Consider the following 19014-nt stretch of genomic DNA (forward strand, 5'->3'; position numbering starts at 1 on the left):
TACGGTAACAAAAGCAACATTTAATAAAACACATCATGAAACACCAAGAGACAGACATCTTTCCTTGAACTCTGGCTTTCATACATTTCAGATCAATTCATTAGTTTGACATGTATTTATAAATCAGGCCAGTAAATTAAGAAACACATTGTTATTTACAAAAGCAGCCTGGAAGGATTGGTTGTATAATGATCCAAATTATATGATCTCTTAATTTACATTCTAATATAAACAATCACAATCATATACAGAACAGAGCAGCAGTACTTCGGGCACTGGACATTCGTTTTGGTTGTATAAGGTGGCGATGAGACCCCACTCTCTCTGTGTATTGGACTGGCAGGGATGAGACCCCATTCTCTCTGTGTATTGGACTGGTAGAGTCGAGACCCCACACTCTCTGTTTATTGGACTGGTAGAGTCGAGACCCCACTCTCTCGGTGTATTGGACTGGCAGGGATGAGACCCCACTCTCTCTGTGTATTGGACTGGCAGGGATGAGACCCCACTCTCTCGGTGTATTGGACTGGCAGGGATGAGACCCCACTCTCTCTGTGTATTGGACTGGTAGGGATGAGACCCCACTCTCTCGGTGTATTGGACTGGCAGGGATGAGACCCCACTCTCTCTGTGTATTGGACTGGTAGAGATGAGACCCCACTCTCTCGGTGTATTGGACTGGTAGAGTCGAGACCCCACTCTCTCTGTGTATTGGACTGGCAGGGATGAGACCCCACTCTCTCTGTGTATTGGACTGGCAGGGATGAGACCCCACTCTCTCTGTGTATTGGACTGGTAGAGATGAGACCACACTCTCTCTGTGTATTGGACTGGCAGGGATGAGACCCCACTCTCTCGGTGTATTGGACTGGCAGGGATGAGACCCCACTCTCTTGTGTATTGGACTGGTAGAGTCGAGACCCCACTCTCTCTGTGTATTGGACTGGTAGGGATGAGACCCCACTCTCTCTGTGTATTGGAATGGTAGGGATGAGACCCCACTCTCTTGGTGTATTGGACTGGTCGAGTCGAGACCCCATTCTCTCGGTGTATTGGACTGGTAGAATCGAGACCCCACTCTCTCTGTGTATTGGACTGGTAGGGATGAGACCCCACTCTCTCTGTGTATTGGACTGGCAGGGATGAGACCCCACTCTCTCGGTGTATTGGACTGGTCGAGTCGAGACCCCATTCTCTCGGTGTATTGGACTGGTAGAGTCGAGACCCTCTCTCTCTGTGTATTGGACTGGTAGAGATGAGACCCCACTCTCTCGGTGTATTGGACTGGCAGGGATGAGACCCCACTCTCTCGTGTATTGGACTGGTAGAGTCGAGACCCCACTCTCTCTGTGTATTGGACTGGTAGAGTCGAGACCCCACTCTCTCTGTGTATTGGACTGGTAGGGATGAGACCCCACTCTCTCGGTGAAATGGACTGGCAGGGATGAGACCCCACTCTCTCTGTGTATTGGACTGGCAGTGATGAGACCCCACTCTCTCTGTGTATTGGACTGGCAGGGATGAGACCCAACTCTCTCGGTTTATTGGACTGGCAGGGATGAGACCCCACTCTCTCGGTGTATTGGACTGGTCGAGTCGAGACCCCATTCTCTCGGTGTATTGGACTAGTCGAGTCGAGACCCCACTCTCTCTGTGTATTGGACTGGCAGGGATGAGACCCCACTCTCTCGTGTATTGGACTGGTAGGGATGAGACCCCACTCTCTCGGTGAAATGGACTGGCAGGGATGAGACCCCACTCTCTCTGTGTATTGGACTGGCAGTGATGAGACCCCACTCTCTCTGTGTATTGGACTGGCAGGGATGAGACCCCACTCTCTCGGTTTATTGGACTGGCAGGGATGAGACCCCACTCTCTCGGTGTATTGGACTGGTCGAGTCGAGACCCCATTCTCTCGGTGTATTGGACTAGTCGAGTCGAGACCCCACTCTCTCTGTGTATTGGACTGGTAGAGATGAGACCCCACTCTCTCGGTGTATTGGACTAGGCAGGGATGAGACCCCACTCCCTCTGTGTATTGGACTGGCAGGGATGAGACCCCACTCTCTCGGTGTATTGGACTGGCAGGGATGAGACCCCACTCTCTCTGTGTATTGGACTGGCAGGGATGAGACCCCACTCTCTCTGTGTATTGGACTGGTCGAGTCGAGACCCTATTCTCTCGGTGTATTGGACTGGCAGGGATGAGACCCCACTCTCTCTGTGTATTGGACTGGCAGGGATGAGACCCCACTCTCTCGGTGTATTGGATTGGCAGGGATGAGACCCCACTCTCTCTGTGTATTGGACTGGTCGAGTGGAGACCCCATTCTCTCGGTGTATTGGACTGGTAGAGTCGAGACCCCACTCTCTCTGTGTATTGGACTGGTAGAGATGAGACCCCACTCTCTCGGTGTATTGGACTGGCAGGGATGAGACCCCACTCTCTCTGTGTATTGGACTGGCAGGGATGAGACCCCACTATCTCTGTGTATTGGACTGGCAGGGATGAGACCCCACTCTCTTGGTGTATTGGATTGGCAGGGATGAGACCCCAGTCTCTCTGTGTATTGGACTGGTCGAGTGGAGACCCCATTCTCTCGGTGTATTGGACTGGTAGAGTCGAGACCCCACTCTCTCTGTGTATTGGACTGGTAGAGATGAGACCCCACTCTCTCGGTGTATTGGACTGGCAGGGATGAGACCCCACTCTCTCTGTGTATTGGACTGGCAGGGATGAGACCCCACTCTCTCGGTGTATTGGACTGGTCGAGTCGAGACCCCATTCTCTCGGTGTATTGGACTGGTAGAGTCGAGACCCCACTCTCTCTGTGTATTGGACTGGTAGAGATGAGACCCCACTCTCTCGGTGTACTGGACTGGCAGGGATGAGACCCCACTCTCTCTGTGTATTGGACTGGCAGGGATGAGACCCCACTCTCTCGGTGTATTGGACTGGTCGAGTCGAGACCCCATTCTCTCGGTGTATTGGACTGGTAGAGTCGAGACCCCACTCTCTCTGTGTATTGGACTGGTAGAGATGAGACCCCACTCTCTCGGTGTATAGGACTGGCAGGGATGAGACCCCACTCTCTCTGTGTATTGGACTGGCAGGGATGAGACCCCACCCTCTCTGTGTATTGGACTGGTAGAGATGAGACACCACTCTCTCGGTGTATTGGACTGGCAGGGATGAGACCCCACTCTCTCGGTGTATTGGACTGGTAGAGTCGAGACCCCACTCTCTCTGTGTATTGGACTGGTAGAGTCGAGACCCCACTCTCTCTGTGTATTGGACTGGCAGGGATGAGACCCCACTCTCTCTGTGTATTGGACTGGTAGGGATGAGACCCCACTCTGTGTAATGGACTGGTAGAGATGAGACCCCACTCTCTCGGTGTATTGGACTGGCAGGGATGAGACCCCACTCTCTTCGTGTATTGGACTGGCAGGGATGAGACCCCACCCTCTCTGTGTATTGGACTGGTAGAGATGAGACCCCACTCTCTCGGTGTGTTGGACTGGCAGGGATGAGACCCCACTCTCTTGTGTATTGGACTGGTAGAGATGAGACCCCACTCTCTCTGTGTATTGGACTGGTAGGGATGAGACCCCACTCTCTCTGTGTATTGGACTGGCAGGGATGAGACCCCACTCTCTCGGTGTATTGGACTGGTCGAGACCCCATTCTCTCGGTGTATTGGACTGGTAGAGATGAGACCCCACTCTCTCGGTGTATTGGACTGGCAGGGATGAGACCCCACTCTCTCTGTGTATTGGACTGGTAGAGATGAGACCCCACTCTCTCTGTGTATTGGACTGGCAGGGATGAGACCCCACTCTCTCGGTGTATTGGACTGGTCGAGACCCCATTCTCTCGGTGTATTGGACTGGTAGAGTCGAGACCCCACTCTCTCTGTGTATTGGACTGGTAGGGATGAGACCCCACTCTCTCTGTGTATTGGACTGGCAGGGAAGAGACCCCACTCTCTCGGTGTATTGGACTGGTCGAGTCGAGACCCTATTCTCTCTGTGTATTGGACTGGTAGAGTCGAGACCCCACTCTCTCTGTGTATTGGACTGGTAGAGATGAGACCCCACTCTCTCGGTGTATTGGACTGGCAGGGATGAGACCCCACTCTCTCTGTGTATTGGACTGGTAGAGATGAGACCCCACTCTCTCGGTGTATTGGACTGGCAGGGATGAGACCCCACTCTCTCTGTGTATTGGACTGGCAGGGATGAGACCCCACTCTCTCGGTGTATTGGACTGGTCGAGTCGAGACCCCATTCTCTCGGTGTATTGGACTGGTAGAGTCGAGACCCCACTCTCTCTGTGTATTGGACTGGTAGAGATGAGACCCCACTCTCTCGGTGTACTGGACTGGCAGGGATGAGACCCCACTCTCTCTGTGTATTGGACTGGCAGGGATGAGACCCCACTCTCTCGGTGTATTGGACTGGTCGAGTCGAGACCCCATTCTCTCGGTGTATTGGACTGGTAGAGTCGAGACCCCACTCTCTCTGTGTATTGGACTGGTAGAGATGAGACCCCACTCTCTCGGTGTATAGGACTGGCAGGGATGAGACCCTACTCTCTCTGTGTATTGGACTGGCAGGGATGAGACCCCACCCTCTCTGTGTATTGGACTGGTAGAGATGAGACCCCACTCTCTCGGTGTATTGGACTGGCAGGGATGAGACCCCACTCTCTCGGTGTATTGGACTGGTAGAGTCGAGACCACACTCTCTCTGTGTATTGGACTGGTAGAGTCGAGACCCCACTCTCTCTGTGTATTGGACTGGCAGGGATGAGACCCCACTCTCTCTGTGTATTGGACTGGTAGGGATGAGACCCCACTCTCTCGGTGTATTGGACTGGCAGGGATGAGACCCCACTCTCTTCGTGTATTGGACTGGCAGGGATGAGACCCCACCCTCTCTGTGTATTGGACTGGTAGAGATGAGACCCCACTCTCTCGGTGTGTTGGACTGGCAGGGATGAGACCCCACTCTCTTGTGTATTGGACTGGTAGAGATGAGACCCCACTCTCTCTGTGTATTGGACTGGTAGGGATGAGACCCCACTCTCTCTGTGTATTGGACTGGCAGGGATGAGACCCCACTCTCTCGGTGTATTGGACTGGTCGAGACCCCATTCTCTCGGTGTATTGGACTGGTAGAGATGAGACCCCACTCTCTCGGTGTATTGGACTGGCAGGGATGAGACCCCACTCTCTCTGTGTATTGGACTGGTAGAGATGAGACCCCACTCTCTCGGTGTATTGGACTGGCAGGGATGAGACCCCATTCTCTCGGTGTATTGGACTGGTGGAGTCGAGACCCCACTCTCTCTGTGTATTGGACTGGTAGAGATGAGACCCCACTCTCTCTGTGTATTGGACTGGCAGGGATGAGACCCCACTCTCTCGGTGTATTGGACTGGTCGAGACCCCATTCTCTCGGTGTATTGGACTGGTAGAGTCGAGACCCCACTCTCTCTGTGTATTGGACTGGTAGGGATGAGACCCCACTCTCTCTGTGTATTGGACTGGCAGGGAAGAGACCCCACTCTCTCGGTTTATTGGACTGGTCGAGTCGAGACCCTATTCTCTCGGTGTATTGGACTGGTAGAGTCGAGACCCCACTCTCTCTGTTTATTGGACTGGTAGAGATGAGACCCCACTCTCTCGGTGTATTGGACTGGCAGGGATGAGACCCCACTCTCACTGTGTATTGGACTGGTAGAGATGAGACCCCACTCTCTCGGTGTATTGGACTGGCAGGGATGAGACCCCACTCTCTCTGTGTATTGGACTGGTAGAGATGAGACCCCACTCTCTCGGTGTATTGGACTGGCAGGGATGAGACCCCATTCTCTCGGTGTATTGGACTGGTAGAGTCGAGACCCCACTCTCTCTGTGTATTGGACTGGTAGAGATGAGACCCCACTCTCTCGGTGTATTGGACTGGCAGGGATGAGACCCCACTCTCTCAGTGTATTGGACTGGCACGGAAGGCACCTGCTGTTCCCAAAATCTAACCATGTACGACCGGTTAACTTCCCATTATGATCTGGTACAAGACAAATGGTACTAGACACTGTCTTACCCATGCTTACACCTAATCCAATGTTTATGTGTGGGGAGGAGAGCACAAGTGCGCACTTCGAGATAAAGGACAAATTATTGGGACGTATGGCCATTCCCTGTCAGCATTGAACCACCGTTACAGTCTCTCAGTGCAGAGGTCAGAGGTCAGAGGTGGGAGGTCAGAGATCAGGGGTTATCCTATCAGTCTATTGGCTAACTGTCCAGCTCAAAGTCTGTGTCGTCGTTGTTGTTGTGTTGTTGTGGACGAGGAGAATATTTCCTCCGGGAGAACTTCAGACACAAATCATCTCCTAACTCGTTCAGATCAAACAACACCTGGGGAGGAGGAAAATATACTGTTAGGGAGAGAGAGAGAGAGAGAGAGAGGGAAAGGGGGGGAGGGAGAGAGAGAGAGAGAGAGGGAGAGGGAAAGGGGGAGGGAGAGAGAGAGAGAGGGAATGGGGGGAGGGAGGGAGAGAGAGAGAGAGGGAGAGGGAATGGGGGGAGGGAGAGAGAGAGAGGGAATGGGGGGGGGAGAGAGAGAGAGAGAGAGAGGGAATGGGGGGAGGGAGAGAGAGAGGGGAATGGGGGGAGGGAGAGAGAGAGAGAGAGAGAGAGGGAATGGGGGGAGGGAGAGAGAGAGAGGGAATGGGGGGGGGAGAGAGAGAGAGAGAGAGAGGGAATGGGGGAGGGGAGAGAGAGAGAGAGAGAGAGAGAGAGAGGGGAGAGGGAAAGGGGGAGGGAGAGAGAGAGAGAGAGAGAGAGAGAGAGAGAGGGAGAGGGAAAGGGGGGAGGGGGGGAGGGAGAGAGAGAGAGAGGGAAAGGGGGAGGGAAAGGGGGGAGGGAGGGAGAGAGAGAGAGAGAGAGAGAGAGATGGAAAGGGGGGGAGAGAGAGAGAGAGAGAGAGAGAGAGGGAGAGGGAAAGGGGGAGGGAGAGAGAGAGAGAGAGAGAGAGAGGGAGAGGGAAAGGGGGGGAGGGAGAGAGAGAGAGAGAGAGAGAGAGGGAGAGGGAAAGGGGGGGAGGGAGAGAGAGAGAGAGAGAGAGAGAGGGAATGGGGGGGGGGAGAGAGAGAGGGAGAGGGAAAGGGGGGAGGGAGAGAGAGAGAGAAATTGAAATAATTTGAGAAAGAGAGAGAGAATTTAATTGAGTGTTTGTGTCCCTGTGTGTGTTTGCGTGTGTGCTCACCTGGTCGAGCATGGCCTTGGTGTGTGCAGCAGACAGACAGAAGCGTGCCCGTGCCTCTGTGATGGGCGTAGCAGGGAACCCTACCACCACCACTCCTATCTTCCTCTCCAGCATGGCGCGAGAGAAAGCCCTACAGAGGCAGAACACAGTCACACGAAGGCATTGTGAAAGACAAGTCGCAGGGAGGAATGAACGTACCAGTGTATCAATCAATTGTATTGACAGACCCTTTCATCCAGTGGTCATAAAGGGCTGTTCAGTAACCTGCCTGGACCACCATGAAATACACAACTGAATGTGTTAAACAGAACCACCTTACAGTGTGACCCTGAACGTAGTGTGACCCTGAACGTACAGTATGACCCTGAACATACACTATGATCCTGAACATACACTATGACCCTGAACATACACTATGATCCTGAACATACACTATGACCCTGAACATACACTATGACCCTGAACATACACTATGACCCTGAACATACAGTAGGACCCTGAACGTAGTGTGACCCTGAACGTAGTGTGACCCTGAACATACACTATGATCCTGAACGTACACTATGACCCTGAACGTAGTGTGACCCTGAACGTAGTGTGACCCTGAACATACACTATGGTCCTGAACGTACACTATGACCCTGAACGTAGTGTGACCCTGAACGTAGAGTGACCCTGAACGTACACCATGACCCTGAACATACACTATGATCCTGAACATACACTATGACCCTGAACATACACTATGATCCTGAACATACACTATGACCCTGAACGTACACTATGACCCTGAACATACAGTAGGACCCTGAACGTAGTGTGACCCTGAACGTAGTGTGACCCTGAACATACACTATGATCCTGAACGTACACTATGACCCTGAACGTAGTGTGACCCTGAACGTAGTGTGACCCTGAACATACACTATGACCCTGAACATACACTATGACCCTGAACATACACTATGACCCTGAACGTAGTGTGACCCTGAACGTAGTGTGACCCTGAACATACACTATGATCCTGAACATACACTATGATCCTTAACATACACTATGACCCTGAACATACACTATGACCCTGAACGTAGTGTGACCCTGAACGTAGTGTGACCCTGAACATACACTATGACCCTGAACGTACAGTAGGACCCTGAACATACAGTGGGAACCTGAACATACAGTAGGACCCTGAACATACACTATGACCCTGAACATACACTATGACCCTGAACGTACAGTAGGACCCTGAACATACACTATGATCCTGAACGTACAGTGGGACCCTGAACATACACTATGACCCTGAACGTACAGTAGGACCCTGAACATACACTATGACCCTGAACGTACAGTAGGACCCTGAACATACACTATGATCCTGAACATACAGTGGGACCCTGAACATACAGTAGGACCCTGAACGTAGTGTGACCCTGAACATACACTATGACCCTGAACATACACTATGACCCTGAACGTTGTGTGACACTGAACGTACACTATGACCCTGAACATACACTATGACCCTGAACGTAGTGTGACCCTGAACGTAGTGTGACCCTGAACATACACCATGACCCTGAACATACACTATGATCCTGAACGTACACTATGACCCTGAACATACACTATGACCCTGAACGTAGTGTGACCCTGAACGTACACTATGACCCTGAACGTACAGTATGACCCTGAACATACACCATGACCCTGAACATACACTATGACCCTGAACATACAGTAGGACCCTGAACGTAGTGTGACCCTGAACATACACTATGACCCTGAACATACACTATGACCCTGAACGTAGTGTGACCCTGAACGTACACTATGACCCTGAACGTACAGTATGACCCTGAACATACACCATGACCCTGAACATACACTATGATCCTGAACATACACTATGACCCTGAACATACACTATGATCCTGAACATACACTATGACCCTGAACATACACTATGACCCTGAACATACACTATGATCCTGAACATACACTATGACCCTGAACATACACTATGACCCTGAACATACAGTAGGACCCTGAACGTACACTATGACCCTGAACGTAGTGTGACCCTGAACGTAGTGTGATCCTGAACATACACTATGATCCTGAACGTACACTATGACCCTGAACGTAGTGTGACCCTGAACGTAGTGTGACCCTGAACATACACTATGACCCTGAACATACACTATGACCCTGAACATACACTATGATCCTGAACATATACTATGATCCTGAACATACACTATGACCCTGAACTTACAGTAGGACCCTGAACATACAGTGGGACCCTGAACATACAGTAGGACCCTGAACATACACTATGATCCTGAACATACAGTAGGACCCTGAACATACACTATGACCCTGAACATACAGTGGGACCCTGAACATACAGTATGACCCTGAACATACAGTAGGACCCTGAACATACAGTAGGACCCTGAACGTAGTGTGACCCTGAACATATACTATGACCCTGAACATACACTATGACCCTGAACGTAGTGTGACCCTGAACGTACACTATGACCCTGAACGTACAGTATGACCCTGAACATACACCATGACCCTGAACATACAGTAGGACCCTGAACATACACCATGACCCTGAACATACAGTAGGACCCTGAACATACACCATGACCCTGAACGTACACCATGACCCTGAACATACAGTAGGACCCTGAACGTAGTGTGACCCTGAACATACACTATGACCCTGAACATACACTATGACCCTGGGCATACAGTAGGACCCTGAACATACACCATGACCCTGAACATACACCATGACCCTGAACATACACTATGACCCTGAACATACACCATGACCCTGAACGTACACTATGACCCTGAACGTAGTGTGACCCTGAACGTAGTGTGACCCTGAACATACACTATGACCCAGAACATACACTATGACCCTGAACATACACCATGACCCTGAACATACACCATGACCCTGAACATACACCATGACCCTGAACATACACCATGACCCTGAACATACACTATGATCCTGAACATACACTAGGACCCTGAACATACACTATGACCCAGAACATACACTATGACCCTGAACATACAGTATGACCCTGAACATACACTAGGACCCTGAACATACACTATGACCCAGAACATACACTATGACCCTGAACATACAGTATGACCCTGAACATACACTATGACCCAGAACATACACTAGGACCCTGAACATACACTATGACCCAGAACATACACTATGACCCTGAACATACAGTATGACCCTGAACATACACTAGGACCCTGAACATACACTATGACCCAGAACATACACTATGACCCTGAACATACAGTATGACCCTGAACATACACTAGGACCCTGAACATACACTATGACCCAGAACATACACTATGACCCTGAACATACACCATGACCCTGAACATACACTATGACCCTGAACATACACCATGACCCTGAACATACACCATGACCCTGAACATACACTATGACCCTGAACGTAGTGTGACCCTGAACGTAGTGTGACCCTGAACGTACAGTAGGACCCTGAACATACACCATGACCCTGAACATACACTATGACCCTGAACGTAGTGTGACCCTGAACATACACTATGACCCTGAACATACACTATGACCCAGAACATATACCATGACCCTGAACATATACCATGACCCTGGACGTAGTGTGACCCTGAACATACACTATGACCCTGAACATACACTATGACCCTGAACATACACCATGACCCTGAACATACACTATGATCCTGAACATACACTATGACCCTGAACGTAGTATGACCCTGAACATACAGTAGGACCCTGAACATACAGTGGGACCCTGAACATACAGTAGGACCCTGAACATACAGTGGGACCCTGAACATACAGTAGGACCCTGAACATACAGTAGGACCCTGAACATACAGTAGGACCCTGAACATACAGTGTGACTCTGAACATACAGTATGACCCTGAACATACAGTAGGACCCTGAACATACACTATAACCCTGAACATACACTATAACCCTGAACATACACTATAACCCTGAACATACACTATGACCCTGAACATACACTATAACCCTGAACATACACTATAACCCTGAACATACACTATGATCCTGAACATACAGTGTGACTCTGAACATACAGTATGACCCTGAACATACACTATGACCCTGAACATACACTATGACCCTGAACATACACTATGACCCTGAACATACACTATAACCCTGAACATACACCATGACCCTGAACATACACCATGACCCTGAACATACACTATGACCCTGAACGTAGTGTGACCCTGAACGTAGTGTGACCCTGAACGTACAGTAGGACCCTGAACATACACCATGACCCTGAACATACACTATGACCCTGAACGTAGTGTGACCCTGAACATACACTATGACCCTGAACATACACTATAACCCTGAACATACACTATGATCCTGAACATACAGTAGGACCCTGAACATACACTATGACCCTGAACATACAGTGGGACCCTGAACATACACTATGACCCTGAACATACACTATGACCCTGAACATACACTATGACCCTGAACATACAGTGGGACCCTGAACATACAGTGGGACCCTGAACATACAGTATGACCCTGAACATACACTATGACCCTGAACATACACTATGACCCTGAACATACACTATGACCCTGAACATACACCATGACCCTGAACGTTTGACCTTGTTTACCACTCGCTCACATGATCAAACCACATGGTAGCATTTGATCAGCAAATTTTCTGTTAATTGTCCCTGGTGCCACTGAGTAGAATGGAAAAGATGGACATTGGCTCCCTGAACATTAACCTAGTTTTCCACCAGGAACTAGGACAGCAGACGACCAGTGATGACATCATAGCAGAAGGAAGCCTAGTATACAAGGTCCTCCAGCTGCTCCACAGGGTTCGTTGTTATCCTGCCAGAAGGCTGTTATCTTTGGGACGCATCTGAAAGTGTCTGTCCTGTGTGAATACGATCCTCGCCTGCTACATTTTATATGATTCACTGACTGATTCACTGACTGATTCACTGACTGATTCACTGTCTGATTCACTGACTGATTCACTGACTGATTCACTGACTGATTCACTGTCTGATTCACTGACTGATTCACTGACTGATTCACTGACTGATTCACTGTCTGATTCACTGACTGATTCACTGACTGATTCACTGACTGATTCACTGACTGATTCACTGTCTGATTCACTGACTGATTCACTGAGCATCTGGACACAGTAAACATGGCCGCTGTTCAAAGTCATTTGAACACTACATTTTATATGATTCACTGTCTGATTCACTGACTGATTCACTGTCTGATTCACTGACTGATTCACTGTCTGATTCACTGACTGATTCACTGACTGATTCACTGACTGATTCACTGTCTGATTCACTGACTGATTCACTGTCTGATTCACTGACTGATTCACTGAGCATCTGGACACAGTAAACATGGCCGCTGTTCAAAGTCATCTTGAAAAGACACTCAATATTGACTTTTTTTTGTTTGTTGTTGCTTCTGAACTGACCCCTAGTAAAAGGACCACCTGCTTTCCAACAACAGATATAGTAGCTGTATGACAATTAGTCCACGTGACTTGATCAATTGAAACAGCAAAAAGATCATGGCCAATAGCTGTTGTACATACATTCAGACATTGTTGTGGCCTCTGGAACTAATCAATTCTACCATATCTGCAGCTATACTGTACTGTATATATATATACAGTATGACCCTATATATATTTTAAAACTTTTATTTAACTAGGAAAGTCAGTTAAGAACAAATTCTTATTTTCAATGACGGCCTAGGAACAGTGGGGTAACTGCCTTGTTCAGGGGCAGAACGACAGATTTGTACCTTGTCAGCTTGGGGATATGAACTTGCAACTTTTAATTTACTAGTCCAACGCTCTAACCACTAGGCTACCTGCCGCCTCTACACTCTAACCACTAGGCTACCTGCCGCCTCTACACTCTAACCACTAGGCTACCCTGCCACCTCTAACCACTAGGCTACCTGCCACCTCTACACTCTAACCACTAGGCTACCCTGCCACCTCTACACTCTAACCACTAGGCTACCCTGCCACCTCTACACTCTAACCACTAGGCTACCTGCCACCTCTACACTCTAACCACTAGGCTACCCTGCCTCCTCTACACTCTAACCACTAGGCTACCCTGTCACCTCTACACTCTAACCACTAGGCTACCCTGTCACCTCTACACTCTAACCACTAGGCTACCCTACCACCTCTACACTCTAACCACTAGGCTACCCTGTCACCTCTACACTCTAACCACTAGGCTACCCTGTCACCTCTACACTCTAACCACTAGGCTACCCTGTCACCTCTACACTCTAACCACTAGGCTACCCTACCACCTCTACACTCTAACCACTAGGCTACCCTGTCACCTCTACACTCTAACCACTAGGCTACCCTGCCACCTCTACACTCTAACCACTAGGCTACCCTGTCACCTCTACACTCTAACCACTAGGCTACCCTGCCACCTCTACACTCTAACCACTAGGCTACCCTGCCTCCTCTACACTCTAACCACTAGGCTACCCTGTCACCTCTACACTCTAACCACTAGGCTACCCTGTCACCTCTACACTCTAACCACTAGGCTACCTGCCGTCCCTACACTCTAACCACTAGGCTACCTGCCACCTCTACACTCTAACCACTAGGCTACCCTGCCACCTCTACACTCTAACCACTAGGCTACCCTGCCACCTCTACACTCTAACCACTAGGCTACCCTGCCTCCTCTACACTCTAACCACTAGGCTACCCTGTCACCTCTACACTCTAACCACTAGGCTACCCTGTCACCTCTACACTCTAACCACTAGGCTACCTGCCGTCCCTACACTCTAACCACTAGGCTACCTGCCACCTCTACACTCTAACCACTAGGCTACCCTGCCACCTCTACACTCTAACCACTAGGCTACCCTGCCACCTCTACACTCTAACCACTAGGCTACCCTGTCACCTCTACACTCTAACCACTAGGCTACCCTGCCACCTCTACACTCTAACCACTAGGCTACCCTGCCTCCTCTACACTCTAACCACTAGGCTACCCTGTCACGTCTACACTCTAACCACTAGGCTACCCTGTCACCTCTACACTCTAACCACTAGGCTACCTGCCGTCCCTACACTCTAACCACTAGGCTACCTGCCACCTCTACACTCTAACCACTAGGCTACCCTGCCACCTCTACACTCTAACCACTAGGCTACCCTGCCACCTCTACACTCTAACCACTAGGCTACCTGCCACCTCTACACTCTAACCACTAGGCTACCCTGCCTCCTCTACACTCTAACCACTAGGCTACCCTGTCACCTCTACACTCTAACCACTAGGCTACCCTGTCACCTCTACACTCTAACCACTAGGCTACCCTACCACCTCTACACTCTAACCACTAGGCTACCCTGTCACCTCTACACTCTAACCACTAGGCTACCCTGTCACCTCTACACTCTAACCACTAGGCTACCCTGTCACCTCTACACTCTAACCACTAGGCTACCCTACCACCTCTACACTCTAACCACTAGGCTACCCTGTCACCTCTACACTCTAACCACTAGGCTACCCTGCCACCTCTACACTCTAACCACTAGGCTACCCTGTCACCTCTACACTCTAACCACTAGGCTACCCTGCCACCTCTACACTCTAACCACTAGGCTACCCTGCCTCCTCTACACTCTAACCACTAGGCTACCCTGTCACCTCTACACTCTAACCACTAGGCTACCCTGTCACCTCTACACTCTAACCACTAGGCTACCCTACCACCTCTACACTCTAACCACTAGGCTACCCTGTCACCTCTACACTCTAACCACTAGGCTACCCTGTCACCTCTACACTCTAACCACTAGGCTACCCTACCACCTCTACACTCTAACCACTAGGCTACCCTGTCACCTCTACACTCTAACCACTAGGCTACCTGTCACCCCTACACTCTAACCACTAGGCTACCTGCCGTCCCTACACTCTAACCACTAGGCTACCTGCCACCTCTACACTCTAACCACTAGGCTACCCTGCCACCTCTACACTCTAACCACTAGGCTACCCTGCCACCTCTACACTCTAACCACTAGGCTACCCTGCCTCCTCTACACTCTAACCACTAGGCTACCCTGTCACCTCTACACTCTAACCACTAGGCTACCCTGTCACCTCTACACTCTAACCACTAGGCTACCCTACCACCTCTACACTCTAACCACTAGGCTACCCTGTCACCTCTACACTCTAACCACTAGGCTACCCTGCCACCTCTACACTCTAACCACTAGGCTACCCTGTCACCTCTACACTCTAACCACTAGGCTACCCTGCCACCTCTACACTCTAACCACTAGGCTACCCTGCCACCTCTACACTCTAACCACTAGGCTACCCTGTCACCTCTACACTCTAACCACTAGGCTACCCTGTCACCTCTACACTCTAACCACTAGGCTACCCTGTCACCTCTACACTCTAACCACTAGGCTACCCTACCACCTCTACACTCTAACCACTAGGCTACCCTGTCACCTCTACACTCTAACCACTAGGCTACCCTGTCACCTCTACACTCTAACCACTAGGCTACCCTACCACCTCTACACTCTAACCACTAGGCTACCCTGCCACCTCTACACTCTAACCACTAGGCTACCCTGCCACCTCTACACTCTAACCACTAGGCTACCCTGTCACCTCTACACTCTAACCACTAGGCTACCCTGCCACCCCAACGCTCTAACCACTAGGCTACCTGCCACCTCTACACTCTAACCACTAGGCTACCCTGTCACCTCTACACTCTAACCACTAGGCTACCCTGTCACCTCTACACTCTAACCACTAGGCTACCCTGTCACCTCTACACTCTAACCACTAGGCTACCCTGCCACCTCTACACTCTAACCACTAGGCTACCCTGCCACCTCTACACTCTAACCACTAGGCTACCTGCCACCTCTACACTCTAACCACTAGGCTACCCTGTCACCTCTACACTCTAACCACTAGGCTACCCTGCCACCTCTACACTCTAACCACCAGGCTACCTGTCACCTCTACACTCTAACCACTAGGCTACCCTGTCACCTCTACACTCTAACCACTAGGCTACCCTGTCACCCCTACACTCTAACCACTAGGCTACCTGCCGTCCCTACACTCTAACCACTAGGCTACCTGCCACCTCTACACTCTAACCACTAGGCTACCCTGCCACCTCTACACTCTAACCACCAGGCTACCTGTCACCTCTACACTCTAACCACTAGGCTACCCTGTCACCTCTACACTCTAACCACTAGGCTACCCTGTCACCCCTACACTCTAACCACTAGGCTACCTGCCGTCCCTACACTCTAACCACTAGGCTACCTGCCACCTCTACACTCTAACCACTAGGATACCCTGTCACCTCTACACTCTAACCACTAGGCTACCCTACCACCTCTACACTCTAACCACTAGGCTACCCTACCACCTCTACACTCTAACCACTAGGCTACCCTGTCACCTCTACACTCTAACCACTAGGCTACCCTGTCACCTCTACACTCTAATCACTAGGCTACCCTGTCACCTCTACACTCTAACCACTAGGCTACCCTACCACCTCTACACTCTAACCACTAGGCTACCCTGTCACCTCTACACTCTAACCACTAGGCTACCCTGCCACCTCTACACTCTAACCACTAGGCTACCCTGTCACCTCTACACTCTAACCACTAGGCTACCCTGCCACCTCTACACTCTAACCACTAGGCTACCCTGCCTCCTCTACACTCTAACCACTAGGCTACCCTGTCACCTCTACACTCTAACCACTAGGCTACCCTGTCACCTCTACACTCTAACCACTAGGCTACCCTACCACCTCTACACTCTAACCACTAGGCTACCCTGTCACCTCTACACTCTAACCACTAGGCTACCCTACCACCTCTACACTCTAACCACTAGGCTACCCTGTCACCTCTACACTCTAACCACTAGGCTACCCTACCACCTCTACACTCTAACCACTAGGCTACCCTGTCACCTCTACACTCTAACCACTAGGCTACCCTGTCACCTCTACACTCTAACCACTAGGCTACCCTGTCACCTCTACACTCTAATCACTAGGCTACCCTGTCACCTCTACACTCTAACCACTAGGCTACCCTACCACCTCTACACTCTAACCACTAGGCTACCCTGTCACCTCTACACTCTAACCACTAGGCTACCCTGCCACCTCTACACTCTAACCACTAGGCTACCCTGTCACCTCTACACTCTAACCACTAGGCTACCCTGCCACCTCTACACTCTAACCACTAGGCTACCCTGCCTCCTCTACACTCTAACCACTAGGCTACCCTGTCACCTCTACACTCTAACCACTAGGCTACCCTGTCACCTCTACACTCTAACCACTAGGCTACCCTACCACCTCTACACTCTAACCACTAGGCTACCCTGTCACCTCTACACTCTAATCACTAGGCTACCCTACCACCTCTACACTCTAACCACTAGGCTACCCTGTCACCTCTACACTCTAACCACTAGGCTACCCTACCACCTCTACACTCTAACCACTAGGCTACCCTGTCACCTCTACACTCTAACCACTAGGCTACCCTACCACCTCTACACTCTAACCACTAGGCTACCCTGTCACCTCTACACTCTAACCACTAGGCTACCCTGCCACCTCTACACTCTAACCACTAGGCTACCCTGTCACCTCTACACTCTAACCACTAGGCTACCCTGCCACCTCTACACTCTAACCACTAGGCTACCTGCCGTCCCTACACTCTAACCACTAGGCTACCTGCCACCTCTACACTCTAACCACTAGGCTACCCTGTCACCTCTACACTCTAACCACTAGGCTACCCTACCACCTCTACACTCTAACCACTAGGCTACCCTGTCACCTCTACACTCTAACCACTAGGCTACCCTGTCACCTCTACACTCTAACCACTAGGCTACCCTGTCACCTCTACACTCTAACCACTAGGCTACCCTGCCACCTCTACACTCTAACCACTAGGCTACCCTGCCTCCTCTACACTCTAACCACTAGGCTACCCTGTCACCTCTACACTCTAACCACTAGGCTACCCTGTCACCTCTACACTCTAACCACTAGGCTACCCTACCACCTCTACACTCTAACCACTAGGCTACCCTGTCACCTCTACACTCTAACCACTAGGCTACCCTACCACCTCTACACTCTAACCACTAGGCTACCCTGTCACCTCTACACTCTAACCACTAGGCTACCCTACCACCTCTACACTCTAACCACTAGGCTACCCTGTCACCTCTACACTCTAACCACTAGGCTACCCTGCCACCTCTACACTCTAACCACTAGGCTACCCTGTCACCTCTACACTCTAACCACTAGGCTACCCTGCCACCTCTACACTCTAACCACTAGGCTACCCTGTCACCTCTACACTCTAACCACTAGGCTACCCTACCACCTCTACACTCTAACCACTAGGCTACCCTGTCACCTCTACACTCTAACCACTAGGCTACCTGCCACCTCTACACTCTAACCACTAGGCTACCCTGCCTCCTCTACACTCTAACCA

General features: G+C 50.5%; 1 protein-coding gene across 1 annotated transcript in view; it reads right to left on the reverse strand.

Moving 5' to 3' along the window:
• sptlc3 (serine palmitoyltransferase, long chain base subunit 3) overlaps positions 1-19014 on the reverse strand; it is a 105132-nt gene continuing 86118 nt past the window's right edge. Inside the window, exons 13-14 of the mRNA XM_064993580.1 lie at positions 7279-7408; positions 1-6428 (exon numbers count right to left, since the gene is read on the reverse strand). Coding sequence (XP_064849652.1) covers positions 6306-6428; positions 7279-7408 — 253 coding nt within the window. The 3' untranslated portion in view covers positions 1-6305. The remainder of the gene's footprint in view (positions 6429-7278; positions 7409-19014) is intronic.

Source organism: Oncorhynchus masou, chromosome 18 (assembly GCF_036934945.1).
Source record: "Oncorhynchus masou masou isolate Uvic2021 chromosome 18, UVic_Omas_1.1, whole genome shotgun sequence".
Classification (NCBI taxonomy): domain Eukaryota; kingdom Metazoa; phylum Chordata; class Actinopteri; order Salmoniformes; family Salmonidae; genus Oncorhynchus; species Oncorhynchus masou.